This window comes from Hydractinia symbiolongicarpus, chromosome 13 (genome assembly GCF_029227915.1).
Source record: "Hydractinia symbiolongicarpus strain clone_291-10 chromosome 13, HSymV2.1, whole genome shotgun sequence".
Taxonomy (NCBI): Eukaryota; Metazoa; Cnidaria; class Hydrozoa; order Anthoathecata; family Hydractiniidae; genus Hydractinia; species Hydractinia symbiolongicarpus.
This window is the reverse complement of record NC_079887.1, coordinates 9,286,661-9,312,775: the sequence shown is the minus strand read 5'-3', so window position 1 is coordinate 9,312,775 and position 26,115 is coordinate 9,286,661. Positions and strand designations below refer to the sequence as shown.

General features: G+C 33.9%; 4 protein-coding genes across 4 annotated transcripts; 2 read left to right on the top strand and 2 right to left on the bottom strand.

Moving 5' to 3' along the window:
• The first annotated feature begins 473 nt into the window (after positions 1 to 473).
• On the top strand, positions 474 to 13,351 carry LOC130623605 (fibroblast growth factor receptor 3-like). Its single transcript, XM_057439109.1, has 6 exons — positions 474 to 495; positions 5,501 to 5,865; positions 6,880 to 7,173; positions 7,381 to 7,794; positions 10,392 to 10,531; positions 11,468 to 13,351. Exons 2-6 carry the CDS (start codon positions 5,562 to 5,564, stop codon positions 11,540 to 11,542), a joined length of 1,227 nt encoding a protein of 408 aa, XP_057295092.1. The 5' UTR covers positions 474 to 495; positions 5,501 to 5,561; the 3' UTR covers positions 11,543 to 13,351.
• Positions 11,488 to 16,721, top strand: LOC130623603 (G patch domain-containing protein 3-like). Its single transcript, XM_057439107.1, has 3 exons — positions 11,488 to 11,626; positions 14,240 to 15,273; positions 15,781 to 16,721. Exons 2-3 carry the CDS (start codon positions 14,247 to 14,249, stop codon positions 16,281 to 16,283), a joined length of 1,530 nt encoding a protein of 509 aa, XP_057295090.1. The 5' UTR covers positions 11,488 to 11,626; positions 14,240 to 14,246; the 3' UTR covers positions 16,284 to 16,721.
• Positions 16,722 to 18,522: 1,801 nt separating this feature from the next.
• LOC130623604 (uncharacterized) lies at positions 18,523 to 20,778 on the bottom strand. Its single transcript, XM_057439108.1, has 2 exons — positions 19,736 to 20,778; positions 18,523 to 19,469 (listed from the first exon to the last, which is right to left on the bottom strand). Exons 1-2 carry the CDS (start codon positions 20,531 to 20,533, stop codon positions 18,537 to 18,539), a joined length of 1,731 nt encoding a protein of 576 aa, XP_057295091.1. The 5' UTR covers positions 20,534 to 20,778; the 3' UTR covers positions 18,523 to 18,536.
• A 3,453-nt stretch (positions 20,779 to 24,231) lies between these two features.
• On the bottom strand, positions 24,232 to 25,793 carry LOC130623607 (uncharacterized). The gene is made up of 2 exons (XM_057439110.1): positions 25,680 to 25,793; positions 24,232 to 25,344 (listed from the first exon to the last, which is right to left on the bottom strand). Exons 1-2 carry the CDS (start codon positions 25,746 to 25,748, stop codon positions 24,232 to 24,234), a joined length of 1,182 nt encoding a protein of 393 aa, XP_057295093.1. The 5' UTR covers positions 25,749 to 25,793.
• Positions 25,794 to 26,115: the final 322 nt, after the last annotated feature.

Sequence of the window (26,115 nt, the reverse complement as noted above, 5' to 3'; positions counted from 1 at the left end):
ATTTTTGTAATAAATAATATGCCTGTTTTTCAATCGCTGATTTAACATAATGCAGCAAACACTTGCAACATTAAAAATTTTTTAGCTAGAGCAACAAGAAAGATGCTAAAGAAACTCAACTCTGAGAATCAAAATGTTCAAGGATATTTTTTAGAGGAAGATGTATTACTATATTAGTATAAGACTTGAAAAAAACTTAACCTTGATATGGCTTGATATTTTTCCTGTTGACAAAAACAACTTGGCGAATTAGTGTACATAAACTTGTTGTAGTAGTAACATATATGACGTAGAACAGGTCGCTGTTTTTTACAATTTTTCACTTTTCTCGCACATGGTAAAATAGAATGTTTATGCAGAAACCATTTCGATTTGTGTTTCCAAGTGATATCGTGCTTTGTTCGGTAGAATATAACATGACGTCATAATTAAAATGGCACCTCTTAGGTTTAGCCATAAATCCTAAAGATTTGTTGCTTGGTTATATTTTTTTTGGTAAGCCAAAACATTTAGCTACCAGCTTTTCCCTCTCTTCTAACAAAATGAGAAAGAATGTTAAGTATTTACTATATCACTATTTGTCTTCAATTTTTTCGAATTTGGTGTAACACAGATTTCCTGTAATATTATCTAAAATAAGACACTATGTTTCCTATAATATTTTAACTAATATATATCATGCTATCTTCTCATCACATCTAACTTATGGATGTCAAATATGGGGACATAACAAAAGCACCTACCTGAATAGAATTATCACCCTTCAAAATAAAGCAATTAAAATTATGAACTTCAAACCTGCAACCAGCCCTACTTAATTATTTAATAAATCCAAAATACTTACTTTTCCTGACACAATTAAGCTGAAAGACTTTTTATTTGCGTATGATCATTATCATAAAAATTTGCCTAAACCTCTGCAAGGCATTTTCACTCTGGTTGCAAATACTCATACCCATAATACTAGAAATGCATCAAACAATAACCTAATACTTCCAAATGTTAGTACCACTTGGTATGGAATTTATAGTATAAAATATCAATCAATCCGTTGCTGGAATACAATTAATAACCAACACAGTGATAAAAAGCTGTCATCACTATCCAAAAACCAGTGCAAAAAAATAATTACAAATCAATTGTTAAGTAAATACTTATAAGGAATTATATAAACTAATAATTTATTTGCTACACTTAAATTTAAATTTAAGTTTAATTAGTTATTCATTTTTTGTATATATATAGCTATATTTTTTTATTTAATTTTGTTTAATTTTTGTTTATCTTATTTCATTTATTGATTTTTTGTTTGTTTTTCTTGTGTTTTTTTGTTTGTTTTGTCTTTGTCTTCTAATTTATTTCTACCACGTATATATATATATGTCTATCTTATTTTTTTTATTGACAGGGGGGCTAGTTCTTGTTTAGATTTATCTATTTGACTAGCTCTCCTGTTAGGTTAGATTATTGCATTATTTATACTCTAGACAATTTATTTTTTTTAAAAAAGTTTATTTTTTGTAATCTAACTTAACAAATAAATGTATTTACTTACTTATTTACTATATTTATTTACTGTAATGAAAATGTGTGCCTGGGTAACATTTATTTTGGCTACTGGGGGAGCAGAAAGATGAAAAGAGATGGCAGAAGACAGCCAGCATGGTTCTAGCTAGCTATACTAAAACCTTTCATTAGGAAATTTATATGACTAGGTTAACTAAAGCTCTGTAGCTAAACGAAACATTTGTGTGCTTAATGTGCATGCTTGGTAGGTTGGAGGTTCCACTTTTTATATAGCTAGCTAGCTAGCTAGCTAGCTATACTTATACTTTTAGAACTATAGCTAGCTAGCTAGCGTATACCGTCCTAATTACATGATTATCTATCTAGGCCGCACTCCATTGTGAGTGTCTCCCACGGCATTAATTTCATCATTATGCACTTCAATGGTACGACAAGCTTGACTGCCTACCACGGCACTTCATCATAATTTCATCATAATGCACTTCATTGGAACGACAAACTTGAATGTCTACCACGGCATTACATCATATGCACTTCAATGGTACGACAAGCTTGAATGTCTACCACAGCATTTCATCATAATTTCATCATAATGCACTTCAATGGAACGACAAGCTTGAATATCTCCCACGGGATTACATTATATGCACTTCAATGGTACGACAAAAGACAGAAGACAGTTCAAATGAAAATCAAAGAGCTTTAATGAAGACTGGCATTGACAGTTTTCTGAGTTTTTGGCTGATAAAGGAAAATGCGTACTTCATTTTTTAATTCTACAAAGAAAAAAAAGCTGATCTCAGGTGTAATGAAGAAGTGACAATATTTGCATCACTTTTAAAAGTTATAAACAGAGAGTTGAAACAGGACCGCAGTCTTTTTCAGGAATATTTGAGTAGGTGTGCGATGATTCGCACATGTAAATCAAGTAACGCGCGTGCAATGTAAAGCGCACATGCAAAGATTGTTACGCATATGACACGGGCTCCGAGGTTATTTTTTGTTGCGCATTCATTTTGCGGTAGAAAAGTGGGGACGTTTTAAATCGTGAACCCCAAACACGATGATCGAGCGTCTACTGGTATAGCGACTCTCTCAATCTTAACTTCCTTTTCTACATGTCCGAAATAGTATGCATGACTATGCTGTCATTTTTATATTTATTGTTCACTTTTCAGGTCATCACAAGCAAATAGGCAAAAATATGCTTTGTTTTCAAGTTAAAAAAAATCTTTATCCATGTGGTTTAAAACTTAAAAATTTACACCGCACATGGGTTTCGTTTTTACAGGCATAAAGAAAAAATCCATTAAATTCGGACCTGCAGAAATTATCTACAATTAAATCCTTGATAAAATGTCTATTCCGCCTGTAAGTGCAGTTTTGCAGACTTGCTTCATCCGTGCTCCATCTGCGTTCACCTCCGCATTAGTTAAGAATGTGTGATTAATCACACGCCTGAAACGGATTAGGCATGTGCCAAGGCGTGCGCGTGTGATCACACGCCTCTCCTGAAAAAGACTGGACCGTGGGAGTAGATTGCCAGTACATGTTATTGCCGATTCGGGGCCTTTCCAATTAAAGGAAAGCAGTATATGAAAAACTTAAACGATACAACAAGTACGTGGCTCTGGATATGTGAAGAGTGAACTAAAGCTTGTTTACAAAAGTGGTGAAAGAATACACTATATACCGGGCACTTCAATACCAATTGTGGTTCTAAGCTGCCTGAAATTGCATTGGATAAAATTCTAGTAAGTTACATCATCAATGGTTACAGCTACAACGAAATTTTACAATTCCTAAGATAACATCACAATTTTCAGTTTTGCTTACGTACATATGGGTATATTTGAAAAAGTGGTATGTGAATGCTGACCGGGAAACAGGATGCAAAATGCAGGATTTAAGATTCAGGATGCGGGATGCAAAAAAATCATGGAAAAAAAATATTAACCATGCCAATGTTATTTTTTCGATTTAACGCACGAAAAACTTGATAGCAGGTAAATACATTTTCGTTTATTTTTAACAGAATTAATAAAGCATAACGAAAAATAACAGAATTTTAACAAGTTCAAAAAAATGTGGGTTATGAAAAACACAAAGGATAAGGGAAGTCGACTTTGCTTTAAAAATTTTTAAATGTGCAGAGTGAGTGGAAAGGATATATATCCTTCAAATAAGAAATACCTTTTTGCTGGTATCAATTAGTACAAATAATAACCAAAAAATGATTTCTGCCCTTTTGAAAGGATTTGAAAACTTTAAAATATATATCACCAAAACCTAATTTCGCGAAAAACCATTTATTCTTAGAACAGCCCAACATTATGGTTGGTTGTAAGTAGGTGAAAAAATTTAATATAGTGTATTAATGATCCAATGGTGGTAAAGAAAAGCAACAAAACCTGCATAGTGTGTTTTCATATGTGGTTAAGTCCTTATAATTTAAATTAGTAAGCATAAAGAGGCCTAAGTCCTTTTTGTTGTTTTTACTTGGTAGCACATGATTTGTTTACTTTGCCAATAACAGTTTTTAATCCAAGAAACAAAATCATAATTATAGCTTTCAGAAAAGTTTTACTTCCATACCTAAATATTAAAAGTTACTTCAGAATCAAGTAAAAGCTTTAATTGCAGTTTTCTGAAAATCAAGAAATTGGACTTAGGCCCCTTTAGAATTAAGGCTCTCAGAACTTAGGCCCTTTTAGAATTATGGCACTCAGGACTTCGCCTTTTTAAAACTAAGGTAGCGAGTTGGTCTAAATTGGCCAGTCACAATTCATTTTTAAACAATCAAACTAACTTCCTTTGGGCAAATTTAAAGATGATTTCATCCATCTCTTAAATCAACTTTGAAAAAATGCTGGCAAGTGGGGACAGTGTTTGCACAGGGTCAAGCAAAAACTTGATCAAAGTTTATTTTATGAGCAAAATGTTTGTAATTCCACATTTCGGAATGAGGATACCATTTTTAATTTTGTATCGTGGTGGAACAAATTGGACTTTAAATTCTCAGTTCTCCATGGCGAAGCCTACAAAAAGTGCTAGAATGTATCTCGTTTTGTCAGCGAACAGCGAATGATATAGAAAAAGTTGAATAACATAGTTTTTCCGTTCACGTAATTTGGACGATATATACCCTATGTATGTTAGGAAAACTTGGATAATAAAATTAAAAAGACGATACCATGTTTTTGAATAAAGATAATATGCATAAATCAGGTTCAGAGTTATAAATTGGGCCACAATCTGTGTCACAAAAGATGATTGTAACACAAATTTTTGTTTGCTAACATTTAACATCTGCTCCTTAGCAGATTTTTTTGCCAATTACTTTCACTTGGGTCTTACGTCATTTTGGGTTTATAAAACTACACAGAGAGAAGCCAAAAACCAATCATTGTCACTCTTAAATTAGGCTGAAATACACTATAATTTCTAAATGATCTTGTCAACAGGTGAAATTATATATTTGTTTTCCTGGAGCTTGCATTCACTCATTTGTAACTCAAATAGAAAAAAGATTCAGAACAAATTTGCAAAAATATATATTTTCACCATAGAATAAATTTCTTTAACAAACTCACCTTAACCCCTTTAGCAGACAAAATCTGCTATGTGTTTTTTTTTTTTTGCCAGTCTCTAATATCGAATTTAGGATAAAATTCATGTAAAAATCAAATTTCCTCTCCTGAATATGACTGTTAATATATATAAGAAAAGATTTATATCCTTGTCATTTTGACAGTTTTACTTAACAGTTCTTAAATCCACGAATAAGCATTCCAAAAGCATTTTTTGAGTAAATTCATAGATTTGGTAAAGTAAAACTTTACCAAATCTATGAATATGGTATATATACTAGTTTTCCACAGAAGTGCTGGTTTTCTTTAAGCTGCTGTTGAAGTCAAAGATTTATGATTGTGTTGGTAAAATATTAATTTAATGAGTTTAAATCTTTTATTAGGACATAAATATAGGTTGCCAGTTGTCAATGTGAAAGCAGAAGGTAAACCAGCTGTTACGATATGTGTTTGCAGAAACTTACAATTATCATGATGTTCAGTCTATTGAAAACTGGATTCCTGATTTACTCTGGTGAACAGATAAGACTTGTATGCAAATATAGAAACAATACAGAAAAAGTAGTATGGTTAAAAAACAACAAAAGTATCAATTTTAAAGATCAGCGTTATATTTTAAAAAAGGCCGGAAGAATTTTAAGGATAATAAATGTTAATAAAGATGATATTGGTGTATATTCTTGCAACGATGTCACTACTGGGAAGTCTGTCAAAGAAATAATAGCATACAATGTTACAATAGTTGAAGGTACTAGTTTTATCTAATGTTATTTTTTATTATTCTGCTTACTTTTAAATTCGCTAGCTTTGTGCTACCCATGTTGATACTGTGGGAAAAAAGGGTCAGAGCAACATAAAAGTTTAAAAATCACATGATTGTGATTCCAAAAGTATCTTTACCTAAATATTGAGCATTTTTGACTCCCCTTTGTTGGTTCAAATTCGCTTAACCCATGCAAACTTAACCCTCCTTTCTGTCTGCAAAAACAAAGCATTTGAATCTGGAATCTGTTGTAGGGATCATAAATAAACAGCTTAAGCTTGGCTAAAGAGTAGGGTAGCCAAATACTAGATGTTTTGAGCTGGGGGAGAAGTTTTTCAGTGAGTTGATGGAAATATTTGCTCTGCTTGTTTATAACAGTGTGTATGTAATAGCCAATAAAAAAGGTAATTTGTGTTGGGGAGTACAATATATCCTGATTGATGTGAAAATATTTAGTAACACTTTGTTTTATTACCTTAAGTTAGGTAAATTTTATGGAGAATAATTTTTGCAAATTCTGCGAATATTATCCATATTTGCGAAAAATTTGTCTGCACTAAAACTCCTAAAAAGATCAATTTGCGAAATTAGAACTTGGCTAAGTTACTACATGACTTACTAGATAAAGTTGACTTTGTATTTAGTATTTTTTTATATTTTCTTCTCCTCTAGTTTTTCTCGAAAGCTTTCTTTTTTGTATATATATATATAGTTGATAAAATTTTTTTTATTTTGAATCAAGAGCAATATAGCCATACCCCACATTCTTGTACAAACAATAGACCCCTGTAAACCACTGTAATTGAAAGATTTAAGTAAAAACATTTTCGCTTTTTTTACCAAGCAGAGTCTGTGCTCATAGGAAACTTAGCAAACTTTTGCAGTCACTAGTCCTGAATTATTGGATTATTTTGAACGTTAGCAAACACACCAAAATAATTTGCAATTCTTGTTTTCAAGGACACATCAAGCAGATTTCTGCTTACGATTTATTTTTAGGAGAAAAGCTTCATTTTTCGAATCCAAAGGAGATGCATCTAAGTAGTCACACAGTCTCTCCTTCAGGGGCACAAGTTACGTTTTCCTGTAAGGCTGATGGTGACAAACCTATTACATACAAGTGGTTTATAAATCATAAATTAATGTTGAGCGGAGAATGGAGAGAAGCGTTAATTGATGACCAGTCTGTCTTGCAATTAAATTCAGTATTTTCATCAGATTCTGCAGTTTACACCTGTCGTGCTGAAAACAAACATGGTTTTATTGAGTTTAACTATACACTTAATGTATATGGTATGTGCATTGTCAAACTTGTTTTTTAACTAAGCTGCAATGTATATTTTACACACACTGATCTTATTTTGTTGTTGTACAATTATGTAAAGCATGCATGAAAAAAGTTTCTTATTACGAATTTAAAACATGCTTACCATGCATATGGTACTTGAAAGAAATTTCCAAAGCTTGGGCGATTATAATGGTGTACTTATGTTCATTTAGGTATTCCCAGGGCAACTCCACACCTTGAGAGAACTGTTGAAAACCAGACCAGATATGTTGGGGAAAATGCAAGTATATCATGTTACACAGTCACTGTGCACACTGAGTCAATTCATTTTGGTTGGTTAAAATGGAAAAGTAGTTTGAACAAGACATTTTTGAGAAAAGTAAAACATTTAAGAACAAATGACATTGAATACAATGAATTCAAACTTTTGAATAGTACTTTAGTTAAGCGAACAACTAATGCCATGAGATCGAACATGGAGAGAGTAACTTTTTTTGGTTCTAAAATCACATTAGTAAATGTTAAATTGAATGATGCTGGGTATTACACTTGCTTGGTCAGTAACCATTTAGGAAGTGACAGCGTTAGTGCATATTTGAATGTTCTACCAACACGCTCAGCGACAGGTATGTTATTAGTTTCAAAAAGACAGCAGAATAATAAAAACAATACTGTGCATTTTATCTGGCCAAGAAAAGGATTTCAAGGCCCCTGTGAAAGGGTTTTGTTAAGTTTTTGCGGGATGACAAAAAAACACTGACAGAAATGTTTGGAACTTTTTTTCAACGCCTAAATTTGAAAATAAACAATGTATAATTAAGATAAATAACAAATATATACCAACTATTTTCTACAGGGCGTAAAAGAATGAACATCGTTGTGATTTAAATCTTCAAACTTCTTAAATTGACGTAAATTATTATTTGAATATATATTGATTAAAAAAACTTTTAAACTTTATATTTGAAACTTGCTACTTTGACTTTTTAAGCAGGAATGAATAAATAAACGTGAAAAAACTACATACCTTAGGAGTACTAATTTTCACAGGTATTAATTTTCGCGAATCGAAAAAATTTTGATTTTTCGCGAGTATTAATTTTCTGGAATTGTTCGTATTTCGAATTTTCGGGGGAATTGATTTTCGCGGAAGTAGACTTTAAATAAAAAAATGTAATTTATTAACTTTACATTCCACGAGAAACCTTCCGAAATTGGAAATTGAAGCAATTAAAACACATGTTCTAACAAAATTGCCACTTTCTTACTAATCATAAGCCATGGTCGAATGCATCAAACGCATTTCCATTATCATCTGATTCTAGTGCTGAGTAATTATCAGAATCACCTTCAGGTTTCCATTCTGAGTGGTATTTTAATGTTGTCTTGTTTATCATCTCTACCTGATAAATTTAACTTTTTTCGCGGGTATTAATTTTCGCAAATTTCAATTGAAAAAGAAATTCGCGGCTATTAATTTTCGCGAATTTAACATCGTGAAATATTTTGAGGGCATTTAATTTCGCGAAAATGGTCAAAAAACGTGAAATTAGCGAAAAAATGTACCCGCGGAAATTAGTACTCCTAAGGTATATAAATTCTATCAATGAAAATAGCACACTTGAGACACAAGCATAAGACAAAAGTTAATTATGCAATACACCATAAAAAAACAACGAAACATGCACGTAATATATATATTGAACCCAAAACGACCATATAGTAACATATAACACAAAATCAACACAAAATCCAGTGTTAACTGTACAGTCTTTTGACATGCTGGTATTACTAAACATCTTTTTTTATGTTTTTAATTATTTTCACATGTATACAAGAAAAAAAGAACAATTACACGAGCCTTGGATTTCTCTGAAAAATAAGAACAAAATAAGAACAGCTTTAGGTTGAAATTATTGGTTTAAAAATAAGAACAATCAGAGTCTGAGTTTTGCCCTTAAATAAGAACAGCACTTTTTTGTCTCACTTTCAATAACTGCATAAAAATACTCATTTCGGCTTGATTGATCATGAGCGCAATTATAGAGTTTCATCAGCAACAAAAACACAAAATCTATATATAGACATTTTAAGAACAAATCTAGGCTGAATTCTACTGCTGAACAAAGAATAAATAAAATAAGGCATCAACCCTTAGGCTGGATATTACTGGTTCATAAAATAACGTGTATTATTATCTTCATCAGTTATATTAGGCAAAAGAATGTTCTATATTGGTATGTTCTATATTGGTCAGTAGCCATTTTCAGGAGGGGTTTTAGTACATGTACACCAAAAAGCACACATCAAGTTTTCTAAGTGTCCTTTTTGGTGTACATTGGTCAACCTTTTTTTAGCATATAAATTCTTATGTGTTATCAACATCGCATCTTAACATGCGTTTTGTGTATGGCTTTGCTTGTGCTGTCACATACCTTCCTTGTAAAAGCATGGGTCAGGGAAAATCTTAAAAAGTCAGGAAATTCTTGATCTGGTTTCAGTTAAGCTTGGTTCTCACTTGGCACTAAAGAGCACTAACAAGCGATAGTTATTGAGCACTAAGCAACACTGAAAAATAAGCGTCTGCTTCAAAGTGATTCACACAAAGAATACTTTTTTTAGGTGTATTTGTATGAGCCCTGAAAGATTTTCTCACTGCTTCATTTCACCCTCAGCAAGAAACCACGGTTGGCTACGTGTAGTTCTTTCCATCGAAATTTTCGTGTATAATTTATTTTGAACAGCGTAAACTTTTACAAAACCAAACAAGTATTTACAAAAATGGTTATTTCTAAAATTTTGAAATTATGTTCTGTACAAACACTTCAGCATAAACATACGACGCCTTTGATCTTCAAAGAAAACAATGGAATGAGCACTAATTTTTAGTGCTAGTATCAAAATATTTTGATAACAGCACTACGCCTTAGTGCATGTAAAAGAGCACTAACAAGTGATAGTAAGCACTAACGAGCGATAGTAAGCACTAACAAGCGATAGTAAGCACTAACGAGCGATAGTAAGCACTAACGAGCGTTGAAAATGATTCTCACTTATTGAAAAAAAATTCAACGCTGAGATTTTCCTTGTTAGTGCTCTTTAGTGCCAGGTAAGAACCAAGCTTTAGTGAACACCTTGTTTTACTTATATGCCCAAAAGTAGTTTTTTGACAAATTTTTAATCAATGCATGCCATAACATTGTTATTTATGTTGTTTTTTTAGAATTGGATAAATCTGCTACAACTTTTAGCAGTTTCTTTATAGTAATCATTGTTTTATCAATTGTTATTTGCGTGTCTCTTTTCATATTAATTAAGTTGTGGATAAAAGCAAGAAAGCAGGGAAACAATGTAGTTGTAGAGGTACGTTTTTCATAATTTTAATGTGGGTTTTTTGTGGTTAAATGAGGGTTTTTTGTGGTTAAATATTGTTTTTTGTGGTTTAATGTGGGTTTTTTGTGGTTTAATGTCAGTTTTTTGTGGTTAAATGAGGATTTTTTTGTGGTTAAATGAGGGTTCTTTTTGGTTTAATGTGGGTTTCTGTGGTTTAATGTGGGTTTTTTGTGGTTTAATGCCAGTTTTTTTTGGTTAAATGTGGGTTTTTTGTTAAATGTGGGATTTTTGTGGTTGAATGTGGGTGTTTTGTGATTAAATGTGGGTTTTTTGTGGTTAAATGTAACTAAAATACATTGTGATTAGTTTTTAATTAGGGATGACGTCATCAAAAAACCTATAAACTCCAATATCTCTGCAACCATTTGTCAAAAGTACATGATGCTATACATTTTCTTGATCATCGTTTCAAGGTCTATACGATGAAGCTAACAGGGATATAAATTTCTGAAAAAAATTTTTCGCGTCTTAACGGGCCATTGCTGACGTCAGCAAAATTTTTAAACCCTTATATGTCCTTAGTCGTTCGTAGAAAAGATATGGTCCTATACATTATTTTGATCAGCGTTTCAACCTCTACACGTTACAGGCAACGAATAAACTAAAATTTCGCCAATTTATTATTGGATTTGCTATGCTGACGTCAGCAAAACGTCTTAAACAACCAACTTTTTCAATGTCCTATTGCCAAAGTGGATTTTTCCACGGGTCTTTATCGACTAGTAATGATAATAATAACAAAACAGGACAAGCGGATTCAACAATTCCTGTTGAAAATATGGTAATCTGTCAATCTATTTTCAGGGTCGACTCTTCCCCTATAACGTTGGTTTTAATATATTTTAAAACAAAAAACGTATAATTTTGGCGGGTCCATTTTTTATTAATTTTTGTTCCATTTAATAGCGAGTGCACGCGGAAGAGAATGATTACGTAAGAACTGATGAACTTTCAACTTTGTTTTCTGAGTCGAGAACATGAAATTTTTTAACTGGCATTGGCCGGTAAAAGACTTCCGTAAGCCTTCACCACATTGGTAACGCCCATTATTATAAAGTTGGATTGGTAAGTATATTTTTTGTGTGTGCCAATGTAATATTACTGTATTTTCTCTATTTGACGCCCTAGTCGTTTAATTAATTTTCGAGATTTTAGGGTGGGCGTTAATTGGAGTGTTGCTTAGAGAGTGGGCGTTAAATAGAGAGAATTCGGTATGTAAGTACTTTGTGTTTACTCGATGTTATTTGTAAATGTTAGCGGTGAAATTATTCCACGAAAGGGGTGTGGTGGATAGACTGTGTGCTGTCTAGTAATGTTTGGAAAAAAGATGTTGAAACTACTGGCGCATGTAAAATGTGAGTGTCTCAAGACATACGTTTTGTTGGAACTTTTTATAAGAAACTTAAAAATAATTTAGGTAGTTTAAAATTCAATTTTACCAGTAGGACTGCCTAGGATGTTAAATACATATACCATGGATACTATAGATAGTATCCATGGTATAATATGGTAAATAATTAGGTCAGATATTTGAGAGGATATGTGCAATTTTTTATTTTTTATTTTTAACGTCGCGTTTACATCTTAATGGTTGCCCCTACCAACCTTTGAAATATGTTTTTAAAATCATGCTTAATAAATAATAATTTATTAGAGTTTTTGGCGAAAATGTTTAAACACCATTCCATCATTTCAAAGTGCATATATATTTCTTGTTTTCTATATGCCCAATCCTTAATATTCGTATTTAATATTAAAGTATTATAAGTTCTTGTATGTTATTGGATTCAAGCATTTTTATATAATAAATTTTTTTTATAATAAATTTGTATCGCACTATGTTTTTGAGTCATAGTTCAGCTGCTTTGTGGTTTCAGTTTTTTAGACAAATACTTTCTATTTGCAACAACAACAACGTATAGGCCTTCAGGTTTTCAGAAAAGTAACATTTTGCGTTCCGTTTTTAAATTTTTTTTTATTATAAAATAACTTTTTGTAATATTTTTGTATAATTTTTATATAAATAAATCACTTTTTGCATAAAATAAAACTGTACTAATGTTGATTACATCTTTTTATATCATATTTTTTATGTCGTATTATATTTATATTTTTCTATAAGAAACAGTAAAATTTCAGTGAGCTTTAATGTTCTTATTATTTTCCTGACTTGAGCCTAAATTGTTCTTATTTCTTTCTTATTTATGTGGCGTCTTTATAAACACACCACGCTAAACTGTTTTTTTCATGGCTGTACAAGGAATTTTCCTTGTGTAATTTTTTGCATTTAGGTTTTTATTTCACACGCAGAGTACTGTATATGTTACATTTGTTCAGTAAAAGAGATTATAAATGCTTATTTTGTAACTACTTGTAACTTTTGTAACTGTATTATTCTGGAAAATGGTTTATACTCTTTCTACTCCTGCTACACAACGTATTCCTTATTTTTCTTTTAGACCTGTTTTAATGATGATTTTTTCCTCAAATAATTATTTTTACTGAATAATTTTTCAATAAAAATTAATTGGAGGTAACGTGAATTTCAAAAAATCTCTTTAATGGCCGTTTACGACTTCTCGGCGGAACAAAAAGGAGCAGAAAGTTTCTGAACATGCGTACTTATGATGTTTACAAACGTGAATAGAAAATCTCTTGTGCGTTCCGTTCCGTGGAAAGTAGAATTTAATTTAACCTTTTCTTAGCCAATCAGGTTACTTTGTTTCGTAAGAATTACGAAAAGTTGTACACTGTTTGTGTTAAAATGTGCCAAGTGGTATAAAGTGGAAATTACTAGCATGTTCTGTTCTGTTCTTGTCTGTTCCGTTCTACGTAAGGTTTTCTTGAAGTGTAGACCAGCCCTAACGCGAGAGGAAATTAACGTGTCAACTGCGATCACAGGCCCTTCTTTACTGATTAAGAAAAAGCCATACTTATAATCGTGAAATGATCCAAAATCAAAATCAAAATCCGATAAGTTGCAAGTTTTTTTTATCAAAGTATTTCTTCAGATTATTCTGATAGTCGTTTGTCCAAATAAAATCACAAGTGTTTAAAAGTAAGCTGTTGATATTTTTACTAACCGTGTAAAATATTCAAAAAAAGATTCACGCAAATGTCGATTTTTGTGTGACATAAAGTTGTGGTAGATATCAATGTGTGCGCATATACAGCAAAGGAGGTTTGCTAAAATCCTTGCAAATGAAGACAATAGCTATGAAATCAATTTCCCTGGTATTTTGTGTTCCAAAAAGGTCCATAAATTGAGGTAATTTGTCATTGTTTTCGATGTGGCTTTGCTTTTTCTGCCTCCACGCATTCGTGTACATTATGGAGTTTTGTAAACATTAAAAACTCTTCCGTTACGCATTTTCGCTGTAATTTTATCTCTCGTTAATATTTGTCCAAAATAAGCGACCAAACGTGTTCATGTTTTTGTTCGTAGACTTCGTAGAGAAGCGTTGATAAAAGAAAATACCCTGGAGTTTTAAACTGTTTAGCAAAATTCATTCCAGAATGAATTTTGCTAAACAATAACTATAGAAAACTCTGAATCAAGTGAAATCAACCAATGCCAATTAAAAATTGGAGCAAATCACTTTTTTTGGTGAAGAAATTATTAACCAGCAATACTTATTGGTAAGTTAAAAATTACATACAATATATTTTCTTCTTTAGCGAAAAAATGTCACTTAAAAACATTAAATTTGGAAGTAAAAACGGAGATGTGGGTTTGGACACAGAATTTGCAAGTAACTTCGAATGCTTTTACATTGGAAACGTACCAAGAGATTACCACTCCGCTGATCTCAGACATTTTTTTGCAGAGTTTATCGAAAAAGAAGCGTTAAAATGTTTTCACTACCGACATCGTCCCGAAACGCAGATAATAATAAACGAAACAGCGTCGCAAATCTCGGGCGAAAATGAAAAGCAAAAGTCCGAAACGTGTTGTTGTCTAGTGCAAATATATTCGAAATACGCGAAAGATTTTACGAAAAGATACAAAGGTAAGGTTTGGGCTAACAAATTAGGTTTATCTCACAAAAGACTCGTTAATATCACAAGCGTAAAAGTTGTTTCGAACCCTAACCCGCTAGGGCGGTTTAAATCGAAACGAGAACTACGAAGCGAAACTCACCAGCATAGTCAGGAGATATACGCAGAGGATTTAAAAACTTTTATCGAGTTTAATCCTCCAAACGCAGTGATGCCGCATGGGAATGTTGGGACACCGAGTAAATTCTTTCACAAACTAATTAGCCAATGCAAGCTACCTAGTAGCGTGATAAAGAGTTTAGGGTTGACCTTTCCGAAAAGTGGACGCAAAAAACAATACAGCTCGGTTTATATGAGCTACGGTGCAGGTCCAGGAAATGCTAGCGTAGTAGACTCCCATCAAAATTCTTGTGATCAAAGCGACAATGAAGACTCGAATGAAAAGGGCGATAACATCGATGTGGAAGATTTAGGTGAAGATCATGATGCAGAGGACTGGGAACGACACGAGGCATTACATGACGACGTGGATAATCAAGCTCGTCCTAAAGAGAGGCTGTTCGAGGAAGACTTAGAAGTAAAGTGGGAGAAGGGAGGCAGTGGGCTGGTGTTTTATACTGACGCCTACTACTGGCACGAGATGAAGGGGAAAGATTTTGATGAAGATACGGTGGATGATTGGGATGTGGATTATAGTGTATATTATGAGGATGGTGAGTTCTTTTGAAAGTCTCCGTTGATACCTTTGGTAACATAATTTTAGGGAGAAAGGAGGTGGTGAGTGGGTGGGTGGGACCACGATTTTGCCACCAATTTTAATTTATCATCCCTCACTTGTATTAAAAAATACGGAAAATAACGAGTCACTTCATTTTATTAACACCATGACCAATTTTACCATTTTCCATAACGCCCTCTTCCGCCACCCGTAAGAACATGTGTGCAAGAAGTACTAAGTACTTAGGCTAACTTAAATGTATTCTAGTTCTAACCAACAAGCATGAGTATATATATGGTAAGTATAATAATGGGGTTGTTTTTTTGCCCAACCATCTAAGAAAGATTTGTAAAAATTTGAAGCAAATGTATTTTTTTTTTCTATTGCAATAATAGATACAAGATACAGCTATAGATTTTCCGCAGAAAGTTTTCGGATTCCCAGCGCCAGATTTTCAAGTAGAATATCTTTGTGTTATACTAAAACTTTGTTTTGTTTATAGGCGCCGGTGATAAAGCCGCCAGAGACCAGTTAAAAATGAGAATAGAACAACGAAGACGACAAGGAAAAAACGATGGACCAAAGAAATATTCCGAAATAAGAAGGACTGAAAGAAAAAACAGGGACCGAATGAATAACGGGTTTGCAGAATTTGAAAAACACTCAACCGGTTTTGGTAGTCGTATACTAAAAAAATCGGGTTGGAAAGAAGGTGATGGCGTTGGTTCATCCCGAAAAGGAATATCGGAACCACTAGACATAGTCGGACAATCCGCACGCGAGAAAGTTGGATTGGGTTATTATGGTGAGAAACTCGATAGGACTGCTTGCGCGAAGAAAAATAAGGCGGAAAAAGATGTTTATATATCGACAATTTACGATGATCCCGACGGCGAACAGATTGACGCAATGAGGTTCGCTGGAAAAGAACTTTTAAAATATCGACCGAAAGCTATTAAGTTTCAAAACGAAAAGAAGAAAAAGGAGACGATGACTAAACAGTAGTGATAGGGGTAGGGGGAGAGGGAGGAGATGGAGTGGGAAGAGGAGGAAAGGGCTGCCCCGTAGTTTTATTTCCAATCTCTATCAAACACTGACCTGTTTTGTAACTTTTTCTGTCCCAAACTTTCTCTTATGTGGAACTTACGATGGCCCTGAAGGGTCATACACTTCTCACCAAATTTTTTTACTTCCCGATTTTTTTTTTACTTCCCGCTAATTTTTTTTTACTTCCCGCTACTTTTTTTTCACTTCCCGCTTTTTTTTTCACTTCCCGCTTTTTTTTCACTTCCCGCTTTTTTTTTCACTTCCAGCTTTTTTTTTCACTTCTCGCTTTTTTTTACTTACATAAAAATTCACTCCAAGCACTTTTTTTATTGTCTCATGACAACATTCAAACATGGCGACGGTTCCAGATGAGATAAAAACAGTAGTGGTAAAGTATTTCAACGAAGGGCTGACATACACTGAAATTATTGAATTTCTCAGGATACAACATAACTATGAAGTAAGCTTGTCGACTGTTAAAAGATGGTTACGTTATTTTGGATTACGCAAAAGACCTCTATCAAATAACAGAAGTCCTCGTATGACGGTTAGGGAAGCTGTTAGAGATGAACTGAGCGGAAGTGGTGCAGGAGTGGGGTATCGTAGAATTCATAGAATTTTGATTTCAAAAGGCATTGCATGTAGAAGGGAAGATGTGAGAAAGTTTATGAAGCTACTCGACCCAACAGGTGTTGACTTACGACGACGAAAAAGACTTCACCGCCGCAAATGCAGATCTCCCGGTCCAAATTTTGCGGGGCACATTGACGGTCATGATAAGCTTAAACCCTATGGATTCAGTATTCATGGATGCATAGACGGCTTTTCTAGGAAGCTTATTTGGCTGGAAGTTGGAGCAAGCAATAAACTTCCAGAGGTGGTTGCAGGATTTTATCTCGAAGCTGTCTCTAAATTAAAGGGAGTGCCACTGACGATAAAAGCAGATGACGGTACCAAGCACTCACTAATCGAGCCTATGCATATTTACCTTAGATCGTTATCAGGAGGACAAAATGTGAATGACAGTTTTAGTAGAATAAGTTCACCACAAAATCAAAGAATTGAATCATACTGGGCTATGTTACAAAGGGACAAAATTGGTTGGTGGAAGCGCTTTTTTGCAGATTTAGCTGACCTCGATATGCTTGACACATTAGATCCGGTATTACTCGACTGCATTCGCTTTTGTTTCATGCCATTAATTCGAAAAGATTTGTGCTCAATCATGTCACACTGGAATTCGCACATAATTTCTAAAAGTCGAAACAATGGTCCTAGTGGCCGTCCAAACTGTATGTTTCATCTCCCTCATTTATATGAGGCAGAAAACTTTTTACAACAAGTTGATCAAGAAGAAGTCGATGAGTTTTTTCCTGTGGTCGAAAACAACGTGTTAGATGTTTCAAGCGAATTTACAGAATTCGCAGAGTATTTTCTTGCAAGAGACGGATTAAATCGTCCTGTTAACCCTGAAGAGGCCTTGAATCTGTACATTTATTTACTCGAAAAAATAGCACATTTTTCCTGATAGTCTATAAAAATAAGTTCAGAGCACTAAGCAATTATTTGTAACATTGTTACGTTTTTATGTTGCATACATGGAGAGGTATAGAATCTAACAATGACAAAATTATTAAGTGGTAGCAAATAATTAATGATGTTAAAAACAATCTACAATGTATATATACAATGGTTGAAAATAAAAATAGAAATAAAATATAGAAAATACTCATATATATTTCATATCTCACACTCAGTTGTTATGTTGAATAAAAAAAGAAGAAATTTTATCCTTGTCCCAGGGTATCTTGGCCCCTGAGCCGTTATTAAGAGCAGCCAATTATTTCCACTGCTATCAAATTTATCACAAAGGCAAAATGCCCCCGGAACGAAGTTGAAGAAATTTGGGAATATGTGCAATGGGGATATCAATTGATTTCCACAGAGACAACTGAATTATTTTCATGTGGGGCTATATACATTAACAAAATTGCTAGAACAAAAACAACATCTGAAACAAGTAAATATAATTTTCAAATAGAAGTCACATCCGATGCATGAATTCTAAAACTTTTTTAATCTAAACCAAGCCCTATCAAAAATGTAGAAAGTTTAAAAAACAAAAATAGGCATCAATAATATAAACAAACATAATATCAGAACAGAATTGCCACCAGCATTTCATCTTATATATACTATAAACACAAGTAATTACATAATATCCATCTCCCAATCCCCCTGCTGGAGTATCTTGTGAAATTCCTCACGCAGTTCACAAAAGCTGTTGTATGTACTTGGCAGTTCAAGGCATGGACCACAAGTGTGAGCAATTGGTCTTCTTGAAAATACGCTTTCAGGTTTAATAAAATCAATATCTATTTTGTTGACTGTCAAAATATCAGAACCGGTCAAAAATTGCATGAATTTCTTCAACATGGTCAACTCTAAACCACGTATATACCGCTTCAGGAAACTAAACGAATCTCTTTGTGAATTATCTTCAGGAACACAATGTTTGAACAATGCAATAACTTTTTTTGTCGAAGGTACTTTTTCGTCATAAAATTGCTTTACAGAATCAATTGTGCTAAACTCAGGTTCAGAGCGCAATTCTTGAAAACATTCTTGCCATGAAGTCGCTATCAGGTGAGGTTTTTGGATTAACTCTTGACGAGCTATCTCAAATACAACATTCTTCACATTTTCTATAGTTACTTTACTCCTGCAGTTAAACTGGTCAAGAAAATCAACAAACTCGTCACTTTCCAAAGTTGTAGCATTCTTCGCAAGAGCTTGCTCTACCAATTGTGATTCGTCACTTGAAAGATAATTCAGAAATGAAGGAATCAGTTCCCTTTCTATGATTTTTCCAAGTATGCAAAAATAAACAAAGACTTTGCTAATATTGATCGGAAAATACCCAGTGTCTTTGAAACCTTTCACAATAATATTTCCTATTGATCTCCATTCTTCCTTGTACATATCATGTCGAATGAAGGGGACACGCTCTTTTTCACCTATCAAAAATGAATTTGAAACTTCCTTCCAAAAAGTTGAATACACATCGCGTGCTACTCCTGATCCGATACCCGCTTCTTTGTTCCCACGTGAGTCAATCCACACATAACTGATTCTTCTACTGGGCTAAAAAGAAATTGTCACATTATTATACCACAAAAGGGTAAATTTTTGTGCAAATAAAATTTTGTAGATTGCACACATTTCATACACACTCAACAAAAACACCCAACTTGCCCAACCAAGAGAATATTTCTTGTTAAGGGATATACACTTATTCATTTTATTAAAACACAGTCTTCATATGACTGTTCATGACTATATACTTCTTATTTGTCATCACTGCAATATAGAACAAAAAAAGGATGAGATATATAATTTAAAATAATTACTTGAGCTTCCATGAAGAGCTTCATCATATCATCTTTCAAGTTCATACGATGAACTTCTGCATGGGCACATAACAAAAGGGATTGTTGATTGGCTGACTGTTGCATAAAATGATCAAGGCGTTGCTGCCGTAATTCTTCAACAGTTGGATTTATAATTGAAATGTCATTTGGTGAAGTTGATTCAGATTCACTAACATGATTTGCAGAAAATTCTGGAATAGGAGTGAGAGTTGATATGTCATTCGATTCATCAACACCACTTGTCCCAGGCATCATTAGACTGAAAGTATCCACTTCAGTTTCCTTGTCTGCATTCAAACTTTCAAAGAACTCTGTATTTTGCAGACAAATAAGACATTCCTGTCCCACATATGTGCAATGACAAATGTGACAAATTTTTCTTCTAATCGATGGTCTCAAACTGGATAATAAATTATCGACATTAGCATCATCAATTGGAGTGGCAGATGAAGTATCCACAGGTGTTAGAAGTACTGCTGGAAGGTCGTCTTCATCTTCATCACCTAGTCCTTCATTATATTTAGACCTAAGCATAAATATTGTTTTTGATAAACAAACACCTTTTCTTTGTATGTAGTCCCACAAATTTTCGGTTTCTTCAACACTTCGACCACTAATTGTAGATAGCTCAACATCACAATTAATGAAATGTTCAAAAGAAAAATTGCAGTGATTATTGTCAAAATACAAAGATGTGGCTTGACGTCTTATCTCCCTGAAAGTGATCGGGGTGGGATGCTCCACATCTATAAACCGTGGTCCACCACCATTCTTCATCTTAACCAGTTTGTAGTCGCACGATTCAAAATCATATCTTTCATACTTTAGCTGCAATTTTTTTACTTTCTTTGACTGGGGTTTTGATTTTTTTGGTGTGGATCTTATTTTTGACAACAAATTACTCAACCTGTGCTCTACTTTCTTTTTTTTCTTTTTTTTTTCATCGCCAACAGGATGGTTGCTATCATCTGTTGAGGAACTTCCCTGGTTGTTGCTGGTCTCATTCAAAACAGCTTTTACTTCAGTTCGAATGTTTTACGCAAAACGTTATCCATCGATAAAATATTATCTATTCAATATTAGCTAAAATATAAAAGCAAAGCATAAGCTAGCTAGCTACAGTGCTCATGGCCATGCATTGATCATAGCAGAACAGGAAGAGAGTAAAGATAGCTATAATATTAAATGAATCTCCCCCCCCCCCCCTACCCAGTGTGTCAGCTTTTATCCCTAGAATAAACAACACAATTTAGAGCTCGTATTTAACTAGATCAAGAATAAACCAAACTACGACGCCAAACTTAAATTATAACATTATCTAGATCTAGAATAAACCAAACTTAAATGATAATACGATGGCCCTCAGGTGTCACTTCACTTCTTGGCTTTTTATTACTTCTCTTCTGCATTTTGTGAATTCCCTTCACCAGTTTTCTATTTCTCTTCTGCATTTTGTGAATTCCCTTCACCAGTTTTCTAATTCTCTTCAGCCTTTTAGTTCTTATTTTCACCGATTTTCTATTTCACTTCAGAGCTTTTTTTGTATTTATCTACACCATATTTAAATATTTCCAGCGTTTTTTAATGTGTTGAATTTCAGTATATTTGTGTTCTCTTCAGTATATTTTTTTTGTGAAGAGAAATAAAAAAATTTTTGAAGGAAATAACGGAGAGACATTTCACACGCAGCCTTGCTGTTGATATGGCATTGTCATTGCCAAGTTTACCTTGTATTAGTGATGATACTGGTAATCTTACTTTAGATGAATTAATATCCAAGTACTTTGAAAAGGGATTCACTTACTTAGAAATCAAAGAATTTATAAATACTCGGCATGGAAAAAAAGTTAGCTTATCTACAATTAAAAGGCACTTGAAAAAACTGAAGCTTTTTCGACGACCTTTGCTTAATCGACGAGTAGACGATGATATATTGCATAATGCAGTGAGAGATGAAATCGCTGGGAGCGGATCGAACATCGGTTATAGGCGATTATGGGCTCATTTGCGGACTGAAGGTATTCTAGTTCGGCGAGAAGACGTAAGAAAAGCCGTTTTGAGCATTAACCCAGAAGGAGTGCTGCAAAGAAGAAGACGAAAATTACGAAGGAGGAAATATTGTAGTCCCGGACCAAACTACGTCTGGCATATAGATGGTCACGACAAACTTAAGCCGTACGGATTTTGTATACACGGGTGCATAGACGGATTCTCCAGACGGATTATTTGGCTCGAAGTATCTTCGTCCAACAAAAAGCCTGAACTGATTGCGCAGTTTTATTTAGACGCCATCAAAAATTTAAAAGGTGTGCCGAAAAAGATCAAAGCTGATGATGGAACAGAACACTCGTTAATTCAACCAGTGCATATATTACTTCGGGACTTGATCGGTGACCAAAATGCTTTAACTTCGTTCTCTATCGTTCGATCACCACACAATCAACGTATCGAGGCTTATTGGTCCAAGTTACGTCAAGGAAGAATGGGTTGGTGGCAAGCATTCTTCAAAGATATGATCGACCTCGATATATTAGATCCAGCTGACCCTGTTCTAATCGATTGTCTTCGCTTCTGTTTTATTGGTATTTTACGCCGTGAATTGCGAGATATTAGTAATGAGTGGAACCAACATCTTATTTCAAAGAGCGTAAATGCAGGACCATCAGGTCGACCTGATACAATGTATTTTTTACCGCATCTTTACGAATGTGAAGATCACATCCAAAATATATCAAATGATGATGTAGATGAGTTCTCAATCGACGCTGATCAAATTCCACGCGATTTCTCCTCGGAATTTGAAGAATTCGCTCAAACAATTATGACCGATGAGGGACTTACTATCCCAGGAACTATAATAGAAGGATTTGATTTGTATTTGCGTCTGTTTGAGAAAATTGCCGAACATAGTTAGTATTTCCGACATAGTATTTTTCAGTATATCTTTATTTTGTTCTAAGTCCGGGTTTTTTGTGTCATTATATGTTTTTTATTCAACAGTTAATCACAGCAAGTGGAGTTCTTTCTGAGGATATCTACTGAAAAGACATTTTTCATACCTTTCAAAGAAAAATTCAATGTTCTTCAATGTTACAAAGCATTTTTTCAACACAACTATCGATCCTCTGAAAATAACAAAATACAAACAAAAAGTGCCATACTATCAAGCAACATATAGAACATAACATATTATATCAGATGTATCCTGCTATATAAATCCTCTTTTTAACTGTATACATAGCTGTGAACATCAGTATACCTCAGTTTGAAATGCAAAAAAAAAACAGGTTAACCAGTAACCAGGTGAACTAGAGCCTACTGTATGTCAACATTATTTTAGGAGAGAACATATGCTAAAAATTTTCAATACTCATCTATCGGTTTACGTTTGATCATGAAATATAAACAAAATAAAAAACTTATATTCAAGTTATTTCACACATATAATGATAACAAAAAATCTCAAAGTCCATATGTTTTGTATTCATATAATGTCCATGCTCCAACTAGATGCAGATAAGATGTTATGCATTTCTGCCCTGAATTCACAGAAATTAGAATACAAGGAAGGCATTTCCAACATAGGTGCACATGTGTGTGCAATCGGGCGCCTAGCTGCTGTTGAACACAGTACAAATTCTACTCTTAATTTTTCTACCAACAATACATCTGAACCTGTACAAAATCTTAGGAACGTTTTAAGTCCGATTTCATCCAACCCACGCATAAACTGCTTCAGGTAATCAAAACATTCCCTCTCAGCTGCATTTTTTGGTTCAGCGTTGAGTATTTTAACAACTTTACGATTAGTTGGAAGTATTTTTTTGTAAAACAAATTGATGTCATTGAAAGTGCTAAATTCCTGAAAATCTCTTAAAACATTCATTGACTTTGTCCAAGAGCAAACCATAAGATATGATCGTTGTATCAATTCTTGACGTGCGATCTCTAATATCACACATTCATTATGGTAACACGGCTTTTACAATTAAATCGATCCAAAATATCCAGGAATTCTTCATCTTCAAATAAACCATTGTTTTTTCCATGGAGGGCATCATCAACAATCTTCGACTCCATTGGAGTCAAATAATTCAAAAAAGATTGAATTAGATTGTCATTTTGAACACTACCAAACAAACAATACATAATAAAAGCCTTGCATAGTTGCATAGGAAAATACTTTGTGTCATAATACCCTTTCACCAATATCGTAGCAATAGAACTCCATTCATCTAAATAAAAATCATGTCGTACAAATGGAACACGCTCTGTATGTCCTACACACAATCCATCTAATATGTCCTGCCAAACAGAAGAATATATATCACGATCAACCCCTATGCCAATACCAGTTTCTTTTTCTCCTCGTGCATCTATAACAACAAACTTGATTTTTTGAGGTACTGTTATTGTTTTGAATGCTTCCACCATATCAGCTCGAATATTTGTACGGTGAACAATAACTTCCTTTTCTATGTCACTCTCTGTGAGGTCAATGGTTGGTGCATGTACGGCTTGTGTTTCTGTGGTTGATGCATGTACGACTGGTGCTTCTGTGGTTGATGCATGTACAACTGGTGCTTCTGTAGTCGATGCATGTATACGACTGGTGTTTCTGTGGTTGATGCATGTACAACTGGTGCTTCTGTAGTCGATGCATGTACAACTGGTGTTTCTGTGGTTGATGCATGTGCGGCTGGTGCTTCTGTGGTTGATGTTGATGCATGTACGGCTGGCACTTCTGTAACTGGTGCTTCGTTAGTTGGTGTAGGTGCGGTTGGTTCATGCTGCGAAGTGCCAGAATCTGTATTCAAAAGATCATCTTGTTGGTGATCAGAATTTTGAAAGAGATCATTTGAACTACCAAAATAACCTTGGTGGTCAGATGAAGGTTCATGATCAGCTTCAATTATTGAACTTTGTTCTACAGACGATGAAAATACTATGTCATTGGATGAGGGAATTGAGGTTGATGCTGCTAATGGATCAATGTTTCTTATTGTCTGATATACAGAAGGATAACAGATTCTACATATCCCACCAACCATTTGACAAAAACTTACAGAACACACATCTGTTTCGAATACGGTTGAATCAAAATAACCATATTTTGTGTGTAAAACAAAGTAAAATTTACTTTTATAGACACCTCGATTTTTCAAGCAGTCCTTGAGGGTTAGTGATTCGTCAATCGCAACACCAGATGCATCTCTAATGGTAATTTCACAATCATTTCGACTTTCACCAAAGAAGTTTGTTCCTTCAGAAAAATAATGGTTGATGGCTTTTTCCTTGATTGATTCAACAGTATCGAAATCATTAACAACAACAAAGCGGTGGCCACCACCGTGTTTTTGCGTTACAGTTGTGTGTGTACCTTTTAACAAATCTGCACGTTTCCACTTGACATTAACATGCTTCTCCTTACCTTCCTTTTTAACATCATCAGCAGAGTTTGAGGCACGAATACGTTTCAACAGGCTGCCAAGTCGAGTCTCTGTTTGTTTGTTTTTTATTTTATTTGGAGGGTCATCTTTATTCTGCATTTCGTCCCTCACGATTCTTTTGACCAGATTTTCCATATCCTAAAAAATGGTAAAAATTGTAAAACATATCACCAATGTTTTATTCAATCATTGAACTTTTACTGTAATTATTCACCAAGCTGTATATTAGCTATAAACCATGTTTGTTTATATCGCTTTGATATTGTTTGTTTGTTTTTTTTTGTTTTTTTTCAATGACGACACTTTAAAAGTTTTTATGTGTCTGGTCTGTGTGTACACTGTGTGCCATAACTAACAATATCTATCTTAGAAAAGACATGTGTTATCCTTGATTTATAATATTTTTGCCATATGTCCCAACTTTTTTGTTTCCATTCATTTTGCTCTGACCACTCTAGATAGCAAAAAATTACCAAAAAGCTGTCAAGGCTGTTGTCTGAACTTTCGCTTTCGCTCCTAACACACAGCAAATAGGTAGCCATATTTGATTCCTAGCTTCAATTATTGCTGATGCAAACAAAAAACTTTTTCGACTCCTCCCCAGAGAGGTGTAGATTTTCGAAATGAAATTAACAAAGACAAAAAACAGTAGGTGTAAAAATTTGATGACTCACCGAACAACACTTCGTCAACAACGTGTCACACAGATAGAGACCTCTGGTACGCTAATCAAAAATTTCCCTTCACTGTTTTTTCAAATAGCGAAGGTCAACTAAAAAAATTCCCTTCACCACTTTTTAAATATGCAGAAGGTCACAAAATGTGTGCCATAGAAAAACCCTGAAGGGAAAATCCCAAAAATCCTGAAGGGAAATGGCAAAATTATTGAAAAATTCAGAAGGGAACTGA